The 13,600-nt window shown below is 36.1% G+C and overlaps 1 protein-coding gene across 3 annotated transcripts in view; it reads left to right on the top strand.

Annotated features, from left to right (window-relative positions):
- CENPE (centromere protein E) overlaps positions 1-13,600 on the top strand; it is a 77,017-nt gene that overhangs the window by 33,702 nt on the left and 29,715 nt on the right. For all 3 annotated transcript variants that reach the window (XM_082728971.1, XM_082728973.1, XM_082728972.1), the window contains 13 exons: positions 313-516; positions 2,114-2,272; positions 5,909-6,199; positions 6,324-6,482; positions 7,728-8,018; positions 9,428-9,670; positions 9,832-9,990; positions 10,411-10,698; positions 10,849-10,953; positions 11,133-11,420; positions 11,999-12,157; positions 12,325-12,606; positions 13,280-13,438. In XM_082728971.1, coding sequence (XP_082585097.1) covers positions 313-516; positions 2,114-2,272; positions 5,909-6,199; positions 6,324-6,482; positions 7,728-8,018; positions 9,428-9,670; positions 9,832-9,990; positions 10,411-10,698; positions 10,849-10,953; positions 11,133-11,420; positions 11,999-12,157; positions 12,325-12,606; positions 13,280-13,438 — 2,787 coding nt within the window. The remainder of the gene's footprint in view (positions 1-312; positions 517-2,113; positions 2,273-5,908; positions 6,200-6,323; positions 6,483-7,727; positions 8,019-9,427; positions 9,671-9,831; positions 9,991-10,410; positions 10,699-10,848; positions 10,954-11,132; positions 11,421-11,998; positions 12,158-12,324; positions 12,607-13,279; positions 13,439-13,600) is intronic.

Here is a 13,600-nt window from a genome sequence, read left to right on the forward strand (position 1 = left end):
ATCTACAGCTGTTCAGGTAGTTCTTAACCCATGAAAAAGAGTACACTTAAGGGCACAAACTCTAGAGCCAGACCTCTTGGCTTCAAATCCTGAGTGACCTTGGGCAAGTGACCTATCATCCTCTCTCAGATTCATGTTCTACATCTGTCAAATGGAAATAATATTCCTACCTACCTCATAAGGTTAGAGTGAAGAGTAAATGTGTCAATAAATGAAAAGAATGCCTGGTAAATAATAAGTAATGTAAGTTTTGGCAATTTTCATTACTATTAAAATTGTAATTAACTGAGAAATTCTTTATTTACATTTTAGATGGTTGACACAAATAAAAAACAGAATTTGAAAGCTAAAAATACTCAAGCACTGATTGTGAATGTTGAAGATAATGAGCTAACTGAGCACCAGAGAAAGATGTTTTCTTTAATACAGGAGAAAAATGAACTGCAACAAATGTTAGAGAGTATTACAGCAGAAAAGGAACAATTACAGACTGACCTAAGGGAAAATATTGAAATGGTAGGATTTAGCACATAATTAGCAATATATTCTTGTCTTGCATGTTGTGGATTTTTACAACTTTATTGAGGCATAATTTACATGTGAGAAATGCAAGTGTACAGTTTGATGACTTTTGACAAATGTCTCTATTTGTGTACCCTCCTCCCCAGTCAAGGTGTAGAACATTCACCTCTCCCTTCAGAGCTCTCTTGTGCCTGGACCCCTGCAATTCTGATCTCACTCTCTACCCCATATAGTCGCTGTCCTGATGGTTTTTAACCGTAAGACACTTTGTCTCTTCTAGAACTCCATACAAATAGAATCATACAGCATGTACTCTTTTGTACCTTACTTTTTTTACACTCCTTTTGATTGCAGGGTAGTGTTCCATGTATGAATAGGCCACAAGTTGTTTAGCCTTTCTCCTGTTGATGGAAATTTGAGTTCTGTCCACTGTTTGGCTATTTTGAGTGAAACTGTTGTAAACATTCTTACACAAAACTTTTTATGAACATTTTTTTTTAAAAGTTCTCAAGTGTATCTAAATGGAATAGCAAGGTCATAGCAGATTACTAGACTGATTTTCAAAGTAGTTGTGCCATTTTACATTCCCAGCAGCAAATTAAGAGAATTCTGATGATTTCACATCCTCACCAATGCTTCATATTATTGGTGTTTTCAATGTTAGCCATCCTATTGGGTATGTACCTCATTGTTTTCATTTGCCTTTCCTTAACGATTAAGGATATTGATCATCTTTTCATATGCTTATTGGCCATTGCATATCTATCTATAAATTATCTGTTCTCTCGGTGATGTGTTGTAGATTTTAGTGTACATGTCTTTATTCACGTTTTGTTATATTTGTCTCTAAATATTTCTTTTCATTTATTCTGTTGTAATTTTTAAACTTCATTGTTAATGTTTGCCATATTGTCAAATCTACTTTAGTTTTTGATTCCGTATTTAGAGACAATATAATATGTATAGATTTGAAATTGACATTTTTTTTGAAGTTTGCTGTGGATTATAGGAGAACCTGAACTTTTGTGTAATTTCCCATATTTCTTGGGGTTTTCTGGTCAAAAGATCTAAGTTCAAAGAAGAATACAGACAAAAGTCATAGTCTGTTCTTGGTCTCATGTTTGTGGTGTTTTTGTGGTCATGACTTGAGACTGTCACTGTTTAAGCTAGGGTTAGCCTACATCATGCTAGCAAAAGATAGTTGCCATTTTGAGCTTGCTGTTAACTGGTGCTCTAAATCATAACTATTCTGGCGTATGAAGAGCCCATAACTAGTCTTGTCATCAGCCCATGAAAGTTAGAAATAGTCTCCTTTGGCTTAAGGGTAGAAAATGGGCAAACCTCTCAAGATAAAATATTAAATCCAGTTCTAATTTTCATGATAGGAATGTAAGTGAAGTAATAATGAAACAGCATAAAAAATAGATGTTTGGCATCTATATGATTAAATTAAAGACTCTCTAAGATAGCCTTTTCCAATAGAGTTTACCCATGATTTCTTCATTTTTAGGCTGAGGTAAATGCTGATTTTTACCTGATTTATAAATATAAGGTAATATGTATCTTAATCTCAACTTTTTTTAAATTCTAGACTATTGAAAACCAAGAAGAATTAAGAATTCTTAGAGATGAACTTAAAAAGCAGCAAGAGCTCGTCGTACAAGAAAAGAACCACACCATAAAGAAAGAGGAAGAGATTTCTAGGACCTGTGAGAAATTAGTAGAAGTTGAAGAAAAGCTAAAGGAAAAGGTGAATTTTTAAGTTACCTTCCCAACCATATTATATTTCCTGACTAAACTTTTTTTTTTTTAACACATTTTGATTGCTCTAGAGCTAAATTCTAAAAATAGCATGTATCTCCCAAGTGAACACATCTTAATGCTAATATTGTGGACAGTTTCAACTCATACCTATATTCAAACCAACACTCTTTTTTTTTTTCTTTTTTTTTAATTAACATATAATGTATTATTTGCTTCACGGATACGGGTCTGTGAATTATCAGTCTTACACAATTCACAACATTCACCATAGCACATACTCTCCCCAATGTCCATGACCCAGCCACCCTATCCCTCCCCCTATCCCTCAGGAACCCTCAGTTTGATTCCTGAGATTAAGAGTGTCTTATGGTTTGTCTCCCTCCTGATCCCATCTTGTCCCTCTCTATCTCCCATGACCCCCCACCCTGCCTCTCAAATATCAGAGACATTATATGATAATTATCTTTCTCTGATTAACTTATTTTGCTCAACATAATAGCCTCTAGTTCCATGCACGTCATTGCAAATAGCAAGATTTTGGTTTTTTGATGGCTACATAGTATTCCTCTGTGTGTGTGTGTGTGTGTGTGTGTGTGTGTGTGTGTGTGTGTCTATACCACATCTTCTTTATCCATTCATCTGTTGATGGACATCTAGGTTCTTTCCATAGTTTGGCTATTTGTGGACATTGCTGCTATAAACATTCGGGTACATGTGCCCCTTCGGATCACTACCTTTGTATCTTTAGGGTAAATACCCAGTAGTACAATTGCTGGGTCATAGGGTAGCTCTATTTTCAACTTCTTGAGGAACCTCGATACTGCTTTCCATAGTGGCTACATCAGCTTGCATTCCCACCAACAGTGTAGGAGGGTTCCCCTTTCTCCACATCCTCACCAACATCTGTCAATTCCCGACTTGTTAATTTTAGCCATTCTGCTGGTATGAGGTAGTATCTCACTGTGGTTTTGATTAATATTTCCCTGATGCCAAGTGATGTTGAGCACTTTTTCATGAGTCTGTTGGTCATTTGGATGTCTTCTTTGCAGAAATGTCTGTTCATGTCCTCTGCCCATTTCTTGATTGGATTATTTGTTCTTTGGGTGTTGAGTTTGATAAGTTCTTTACAGCTTTTGGATACTAGCCCTTTATCCAATATGTCATTTGCAAATGTCTTCTCCCATTCTGTCAGTTGTCTTTTGTTAACCAACACTGTTTGTGAGGATTATATTATTCTCATCTTCAGATGAGAGAGGCCTTGATTCATTTAAATTATCATATAATATATTCATTCATCAGAAACTTTTTGGAAACTACCATAGCCTAGATGCTGTTCTGGGTGCTTGAGATCCATTAGTCAATAACACAAAGATCCTGCCTTTATTAAGATACAGTAGTGATTCTTTAAAATGTAAGCTTTATGACTATTACCATCTCTTAGACGTTTACAGTTTCCTGTCTCGTTTCTTTTATGGAAGTAAGGTGCTGTTGTAGTATTTGTACTGTAATAATTGTACTGCCCATGTAAGAGCTTTCTATTTACTCTAAGGACAGTGCCACATGCATTATAAATGATATATTAAGATTTCCACTGCACTTTTGTGGAGTGTTTTTCTCCTACTAAGTATTCTCTTATTTCTCCTTCCTTTCACTATAACCTAACTAAATTTACTAAAACCTGTTTCATACTCATTCTAAAGAAGTTAAATTAATAGGCTTATGTAAATTTAATGCCTCAGTAATGAGCACTAGGTATTACATTAGACTGACGGATCACTGACCTCTACCTCTGAAACTAATAATACATTATATGTTAGTTAGTTGAATTTAAAAAAATAAAGAGATATAGACTTATGCATATTTATTAACTTAAAAAAGTTAATGCCTCACTAAAATTAACAACTCAGGAAACAACACATGTTGATGAGGATGCAGAGAAAGGGGAACCCTCTTACACTCTTCGTGGAAATGCAAACTGGTACAGCCATTCTGTAAAACAGTATGGAGGTTCCTCAAAAAGTTATAAATAGAGCTACCCTACAATCCAGCAATAGAATTACCGGGTATTTATCCAAAGAATACAAACAGATTCGAAGGTGCATATTCACTCCAATATTTATAGCAACAATGTCCATAATACCCACAATATAGAAAGAGCCCAGATGTCCGTTGACAGATGAATGGATAAAGAAGATGTGATGGTATATATATTTATAATGGAATATGACTCAGCCATCAAAAAGAACGAAATCTTGCTATATACAATGATGTGGATGGAGATCATTATACTAAGCAAAATAAGTCAGAGAAAGACAAATACCATATGATTTCACTCATGGGTGGAATTTAAGAAACAAAACAGATGAACATAGGGAAGGGAAGGAAAAATAAAATAAGACAAAAACAGGGAAGCAAACCATAAATTCTCAATTATAGGAAACAAACTGAGGGTTGCTGGAGGGGAGGTGGGTGGAGAATGGGGTAACTGGGTGATGGGCATTAAGGAGGGGACTTGAAGTAAGCAGCACTGGGTGTTATATGCAACTGATGAATCACTAAATTCTACCTCTGAAACTAATACACTATATGTTAATTAAATTGAATTTAAATAAGTTTAAAAAAATTAGTGTCTCAGTGGTTTTTTGAGCTACCCCATAAGGACCTTATTAGAAGTAAAAAATAGATTATCCAAAAATTTTTAGGAGATGAGGAATTATAGTTATTTGTCAACTATACCTTTATATTTAATTAATCTTTTTTTAAGTTTTTCTCATTTTCACTTTGTTTCCTTGATTAACCTACTGACACTGTATTAGTTTCCTGGACCCTCTATCAAATTACCATAAACTTTGTGGCCTAAAGAACAACAAATTTATTGTTAGATGTCTGGATCTTAGAGGCCCAAAATCAAGTTGCTGGCAATACCATGCTCCCTCTGAAGGCTCTAGGGAAGAATCTCTCCTTGCATCTAATAACTGTCCTTCACTCCCAGCTGCCCTTAGTGTCCTGGGCTTATAGCTTTATCACTCTTATCTCTGCCTCATCTTCACTGGACTTTCTCTGTATCTCTGTGTGTCCTTTTTGTCTCTAATAAGGACATTCTGCATTTAGGGCCCACCCTAAGCCAATAGGATTTTTTCTCAATGCTTAATTAATTACATCTGCAAAAACTGTACTTTCAAGTAAGGTGATATTCTGAAGTTCTGAATCGACTTGAATTTTGGGTAGGACACTATTCAGCCCACTACCGTCACCATGCTTAGAAGGATACTTTACTTTTAAAGCTGCTTGTCTGTATACATTGGGAGTGTAGCCAGGGCTGTGATAATGATTATTTCAGTTCAGCAAAGTATATTTCACATGAGATTTTAAGAGTATATAGGGAAATTGATAATTAAAAATTTTATTTCTTGGGGCACCTGGCTTAGTGGTTTAAAGCCTCTGCCTTCAGCTGGGGCCATGATCCCAGGGTCCTCTGCTCGGGCTCTCTGCTTGGCAGGGTACCTGCTTCCCTTCCTCTCTCTCTGCCTGCCCCTCTGCCTACTTGTGATCTCTGTCAATAAATAAATAAAAATCTTTTTTAAAATAAATAAATAAATAAATAAAAATTTTATTTCTTAAGAGCCAACAACTACAAGAAAAACAGGTACAACTTCTTAGTGTACAAGAAGAAATGAATGAGATGCAGGAAAAGATGAATGAAATGGAGAATTTGAAGAATGAATTAAGAAACCAAGAATTAACATTGGGACGTATAGAAATGGAGAGGCTGGAGTTGGCTCAGAAGCTCCATGAAAATTATGAGGAAATGAAATCCATAACCAAAGAAAGAAATGATCTAAAGGAATTACAAGAATCATTTGAAATAGAGAGAGAGAAACTTAAAGGATACATAAAAGAAATCGAAGATACAGTAAGTTATTACCCTTATCTTTCATCTATTGAATGTTTCTTTAAAATGGAGCCAGTTGGAAAAGGGGGAGGCAATGTTAAGTTAATCTGGCTGAAATATTCATTAAATATCACTTCCTACTAAGGGTCTAGAAACAAAAGAAGAACTAAAAATTGCCCACGTGCATCTTAAAGAACAACAAGAAACTATTGACGAGCTAAGAAAAAACATTTCTGAGAAGGCAGCTCAAATAATAAATATTCAGAAGCGTTTAGAAAAATCCAATACTGAATTACAAGAAAAGGTATGTCCCTTCTTCTCTCATTTGTCCCTTCTTTCCTTTTTTCTTTGAAGGAAAGATGAGCAATAAGTAGTGACTATGTTAATAGTTCATCCATTTATTGGATACTATTTATTGAGTGTGTAATATGGCAGGCAGAGTCCTGGGTTATAGAAATAAAATGGGAACAAGGTGAACAAAATTTCTATGATTATAGAGCTTACTCTAGTAGAAAGAGGTAACTAGTAAATTAGTAAATGAATGAATAAGATAATTTAACATAATGGCAAGTACTGTAGAGGAAATAAAACATTGGGATAAGTGAACCAACTTACGTTAAAGGCTGCTGTGTGCAAGCCATTGAAACTATGGATATGACTAAGACATTGTTCTCTCCACACACACACACCCCAGTATGGGCATATAAAATAATCCCTCAATTTGAGTAGGACAAATGCAGAAATACAATATGCACAGTTACATGGAACCACAAATGACCATAGGAAAGAAGAATTAATCTGTAAACAAAAAAATTGGCAGATAGCATTGGAGCTCATCCGAGAATTAGGGACCATTATTTATTGAGATGTAATCTGCTCAGTGATTATGTTTCTCCTGTGGCATTTGGGAACTAGTATAGAAATGAAGAAGTGTGCAAGTGACAGAATTAACAGTGTGTTAGTCAAGTATAAGAATTGATTCACTTTGGTTGTAAGCTAGAGCAAAAGAAAATTATGGCAGAATATGACCAGCAGAAAAGTCATAAATAGCTTCAGTAGGAATCAAGAGAAAATTAATAAGATGGAGTTTATGATCCACAGTTAGCTATGGTTTCAGGATCACTTATTTCTGTGGATAGTATTCTCATCTTGTCCCTTTTAAAAATTATGATAATGGGATGCCTGGGTGGCTCAGTGGGTTAAGCCGCTGCCTTCGGCTCAGGTCATGATCTCAGGGTCCTGGGATCGAGTCCCACATCGGGCTCTCTGCCCAGCGGGGAGCCTGCTTCCCCCTCTCTCTCTGCCTGCCTCTCTGCCTACTTGTGATCTCTGTCTGTCAAATAAATAAATAAAATCTTTAAAAAAAATAAATAAAAATAAAAAATAAATAAATAAATAAATAAATAAAAATTATGATAACATGGCAGCAGCTCTTTCTGGCCATGGGTCCTGTCCCCCTATTTTGATAAAATCACCTTTTTGCACACACACAAAAAATTATGATAATAATCTCTAGATAGTAACCTTGGTGTTTTATGCATATCACAAGATCCCAGTGCTTCCTGAGGAACAGGAGCTACTGCGTAATGTGAAAGAAGTCAGTAGTACTCAGGGAACAATGGATGAAGTGGAGCTGTTGGAAAAGCAGTCCAAAGCCAAGGAGTCAGTGACACCGGCATGCACAGAAATAGAAAGGATCAAGTTGACTGAAAAACTTCCAGAAAGTCATGAAGAAACAAAATCTCTGACTGAGGAAAGAGACAACCTTCAAACGATAAAAGAAGCGGTTCAGGTTGGACAAGATCAGCGGCAAGAAGACATTAGAGAAATGTTGGCTCAAGTAAGTTTCATCCTTTCCTTCCATTTAATAAGTGTTTTATGGGAATCAATCTTGGGGAAAGGAAGGTGCTGTGTTATAGTTACAATGTTATGATCATGTTTTATTTAAATGTCTCTTGATTATGAAGTGATTAGAAATAGAACTAAAATTATAAATACTAAAAAAATGCTGAAATTGAGAGAAAACATTTCAGAAAAGACAGCAGTCTTCTTTTTTTGTAAGATTTTATTTATTTGACAGAGAGAGATCACAAGTAGGCAGGCAGGCAGAGAGAGAGAAGGGGAAGCAGGCTCCCTGCTGAGCAGAGAGCCATAGGATCATGACCTGAGCCGAGGGCAGAGGTTTTAACCCACTGAGCCACCCAGGCACTCCGACAGCAGTCTTCTTAAATATTTAAAAATGATTTAGAAAAACCAATTACAGGAAAGGATAAAGCCAGAAAAACCACATTTTTCCCTTCTTTAAATCTATTCCTACAGCATCTCATAAGGCACTTCCTCAATCTGAGAATCACCCTTCCTTCCCAGTATCCTTTCCTCCCACTCATTCTATAATCCAAGCACCAAACCTTGTTGATTTTAAGTTGCTTATGTGTGTCTGGGTGCATGTGTGTATGTGTGTGTGTGAAATCTTCCACCTTTTCTCCCCACGTTGCCAACACCTTAATCCAAGCCATCATTATTTCTGTCCCTGGCTTTCTGCGGTAGCCTTCTTATTGGTCTACCCATATTCATTCCTGTACTTCTGTAATTCATTTGCCATTCTGAACCCAAACAATATTTTCTTCTTAAAAACGCTTTAATAGTCTATCCCTACTCTTGAACCAAAGACTGGAATTCTTCACATGGCCTCTGAGGCCCTGGGTCCCATTCCTTGCTGGTCTCCAGCCTTATTTCTGCTCACTCTTAGCCCCGCTCATGATACTCCAGCTTATGCTTCTTCATCTCGTGGCTTCCAGATGTTCTGGTCTCACCGCCTGCAGCATTTTTCTCCACCCACACCTAATTAATACTCTCACCCTTTAGTTCTCAACTGAAGATTTCCATCCCCCAGGAAGGCATCCTAACCACTCAGGGTAAATTAGGTTTACCACATACCCTGCAGGAACCCAGAAACTCCTTTGGTAAGATTTGGCATAATGTCTCTTTCCCTCTAAAGTGCAAGTCTCAAAAAGGCGAAGATTATGTAAGTCTCTTTTACCATTGTATCTCCAGCCTCTAAGAGGGTAGTAACAACACAGTTGAGCCCTCAGGAAATACCTGCTCAATACCTGAGTAATGACGAGTGGGAGAGTGAAAAGAATGCTCTGTAATGAGCCACTGAATCCTGACTTAATCATTTTAGAAAAGGTCCTGATTTCTTTTCCCCTAGACTAAAAGATCTTTGGCTGTCAACATTATTGTTTTTAGGATTCGCTTAAGATCCAGGATCCTCAAGACAAACAAGATCAGTCCTTCAATGTGAAAGAAAAGTACGAGGAGGCTGAGGAAATTCTGAGTGAGCTGGAGCTACCGCAAGAGCAGCTCGAAGCTAGAGAGGCGGCACTGCCACGAGCCGGCGTGGAAAGGCTCGAGATGGCGGAGGGGCTGCGAGAAGTTCTTCAGTCTGAAACTCACCAACTCAAAGCAAACATGCGAGAAATGACAGCTATGGTAAGTTTCATCCTTTCCCCCATGTGCTTTTTTTTTTTTTTTTTTTAATTATTTTATAAGCAGGTATTTTTTGTAAAAATTAAACCTTTGGGAAAAGGAGTTAGAGTATGATGGCTATAATGTTTCTATAAATTTCTCAATAATTTCCTCTAATAATAAAGTATCTGGCAACTGAAGAGGAACTGAAAGTTGCTCGTTGTCACCTGAAAGAACAGGAGGAAACTATTGATAAGCTGAGAATGAATCTTTCCCAGAGGGAAACTGAACTCTCCAGCCTTCGAAAGGAATTACAAACAACTAATAATGAATTACAGAAAAAGGTAAATTGGGGATGAAGGGCATGTAGGAAAAAACCTGAGGGAACTAGTTAACTGAACTACAGAAACTAATTTTGCATGCTAGATTGTTATGCAGAACATTCTGGGTGTTTTTCCTTTAGAAACTAAAACAGATCTGGGACTCCTGGGTAACTCAGACTGTTAAGCATCTGCCTTCAACTCAGATCATGATCTTAGGGTCTTGGGATCAGGTCCCGCACTCAGTAGGAAGCCTGCTTCTCCCTCTATCTCCACCTCTTTCCCCCCATCCTCTTGATCTCTCTTTCTTTCTGTCAAATAAATAAAATCTCTTAAAAAAAAAAAGGAAAATAAATCTGTATATATACACACCCATACACATATATAAATACACACATTTTACATGTATGTATATTTTGGTTGTTAATTTATTATTATTTTAAGATCCAAGAGCTTCATGAGAAACAGGAACAATTTATTAGCATCAAGGAAATCACTGAGATGCAGGAAAAAATGAGTGAACTGGAGCAATTAAAGGAGCAACTCAAAGTCAAAGATTCATCATTGCAAAGTATAGAAAGTGAGAGGCTCAAGTTGACTGAGAAACTTCAGGAAAGTCAAGATAAAATAAAAATTATAATTAAGGAAAGAGATGAACTGAAAAGGGTGCAGGAGATTCTTCAGATGGAGAGAGACCAACCCAAAGAAAACATTAAAGAAGCTGTAGCTGAAGTAAGTGTCCTTCTTCTAATTTTTTTTAGGTACAAAAATAATGCTAAGATAGTTAACAGTGATATTCCGTGTTATTTTATTAACTTTTATTCAATCAGAAAGGGACTGAAAATCAAAAAGGAACTAAAAACTACTTATGTTCTTTTGAAGGAGTACCAACAAACCGTTAGTATGAGGAATATTTCAAAGGAGACAGAACAAAAAGCAAATATTGAAAGAGATGCAGAAAATTCAGATGCTGAATCACAGGAAAAGGTAAGGTCTTATTTTGTTAAGTTGGAAAATGACATCTGATTATTGTGTTGCTCATTTCCCTGTGGAAGAAAACAGTATGTACATTAGATAAAATGTAAAGATGACTGACTTAATTTAGAAACAATTTCTCTTTTTCCTACAAATTTCTGCCTGTGTCCCAACTTGTTTTATTTTCTCAGATTCCAGAACTTCAGGAAAAAGAACATCAGCTTCTTATGATGAAAGCTGTCAGTGAGACTCAGGAAAAAATATGTGATGTGGAATACTTCAAGAACAAGTTTGAGGCCCAAAAGTCAATTCTGGAAAATACAGAAATGGAGAATGTAAGGTTAACTCAGAGACTTCATGAAAACCTTGAAGAAATGAGATCTGTTATCAAAGAAAGAGATGATCTTAGGAATATAGAGGAAACTCTCAAAGTAGAGAGAGACCAGCTCAAGGAAAACCTGAGAGAAACTGTAATTAGAGTAAGTTACCGTCTTTCCCCCATCCTATAAATACGATTTTGTGTCCTAAAAGAATCATGGGTGATAGGGTTGGTGGGAACGTAAAACTGGTCCAACCTTGGGGAAGGTTGGAGGGGGGATGTTTGGTACTATCTTCAAATATTTCGATAAATTTATTCATTTACCCCAAAAGTCCAGTCATAGCTATTTATCTTGTACACATTAACACAAATTGTGCAAAGATACCTGTAGAAGGATATCCATTGCAAAAATTATAATAATAAAACAAAGCAAACCAAAAAATAGGGAAAATGCTTAATGTCCATTAGCAGGGGACTGGTTAATTAAGTGCCACACATCCAGACCATAGAATACTAGGCCACCAGTAAAGAAAGAGGTAGCACCATGGTGCTGATTTGGAAATATCCTATTAAGGAAATGGGTAAATTGTAGAGTAATATATCTAGCATGTATTGACATTTAAGATGAACTTAGAGGATGAGTCCTAATGGAGGCAGGGGGCATAATTACCTCTTACCTTCTCACTGTTTAAATTTTGTTACTCTGAATATATCATTTTCCTTTTTCTAATGATAAAGGAGCTGGAAAAACAAGAGGAACTAAGAATTGCTTATATGCATGTGAAAGAACACCAGGAAACTATTGATAAACTCAAGGGCCTTGTTTCTGAGAAGACAGATGAAATATCAAATATACAAGTGGATTTAGAGAACTCAAATGCTGCCCTAAAAGCACAGGTATTTTATTTTTCAATTTGAGAGTTTGAATTAGGTCTTCTGTGTAATGAAAGAGGATATGAATTATCCTACAATTAAAGGCAAAGATGAGCCTTCTTAATTTCAAAAGGGTTATTTTGCATTTTTTTCGATATCTATCTATATCTTTATTTTATGATTATCTCAAGATCCAAGAGCTTCAGGAGAAGGAACATCAACTTCTGAAGGTAAAAAATGATCTCAGAGAAAATATGGATCAAACAGAGCAATTGAAGAAGCAATTAGAGACCCACAATTCAACCCTGGAAAGTGTAGAAACTGAGAAGTTAAGGTTAAGTCTGAAACTTCACAAAAACCTTGAAGAAATAAAATGTGTCACTGAGGAAAGAGATGGCCTCAGAAGTGCGAAGGAAACCCTTAGGATGGAGAGAGACCAGCTCAGGGAAAGCCTCAGAGAAAAAGAAACTAAAGTAAGTCACTCTTCCTATACTAGTGAGTAAACGTGATGTTTTCCTGACAGCAATGAGCCTTTCTTTGACGTAAGTGGAGGTGTTAGTGTGAGTGAACTGATAACAAAATTTCAGACGGGTAATTTGGTATTGTTCTAAAAATATCAAATTCTGTAAGCAGTATTTTTTTTTGTAGATTTCATCCTACATGTATATTTATATACTACACAAACACACATACTCACAGGTTGTTCATTGTAGTGATTTGTAATAAAAAGTGGGAAACCATCTAAATGTCCATAAGAAGGAAACTGTAAATATTTCAGAATACTATGCAACACATTAAAAAAAAAAAAAAGAAAAGAAAGCAAGAAGTAGATTTGAATGTCCTGATTTGGAAGCCCAAATCACTCAGAGGGAAAAGCAAATTTTGAATAGTATATGGATCATGTGTTTGCCTAAAGTAGAAGTAGGTTGTGGGGAGGTAAGGACTGGGAAAGGGAGACAGGGAAATCCTAAAACTTCTTAAACTTATTCTTAACTTATCCTTATCCTTAACTTATTCTACAACAAAGATATAGACTAAAAAGTAATAGTTTTATTATTTATACTAAGGAAATATATCATTTTCAGGAAAAAAATGCTACTTAATATTAAGCTGTGTCACATTCTTAAAATTTCTCTAATGATAAAGGACCTGGAAAAACAAGAGGAACTAAGAATTGCTTACATGCATGTGAAACAGCACCAGGAAACTATTGATAAGCTCAGAGGCCTTGTTTCTGAGAAGACAGATGAAATATCAAATATGCAGTTGGAATTAGAAAATTCACATGCCAAATTACAAGAAAAGGTATGGAGAATTTGCTTGTTTGGATATTTGATTTATTTGTGCCCAAAGTCCTTTGGGGATGTAAAACTGTTTAGCCACGTTGGAAAACATCTTGGGAATTTTTACTAGCGCTGAACATATACCTCCCTGTGGCTCTGCATTTCTGTTCCTGACTATGTACAT

This window comes from Mustela nivalis (assembly GCF_964662115.1).
Source record: "Mustela nivalis genome assembly, chromosome: 4".
NCBI lineage: Eukaryota > Metazoa > Chordata > Mammalia > Carnivora > Mustelidae > Mustela > Mustela nivalis.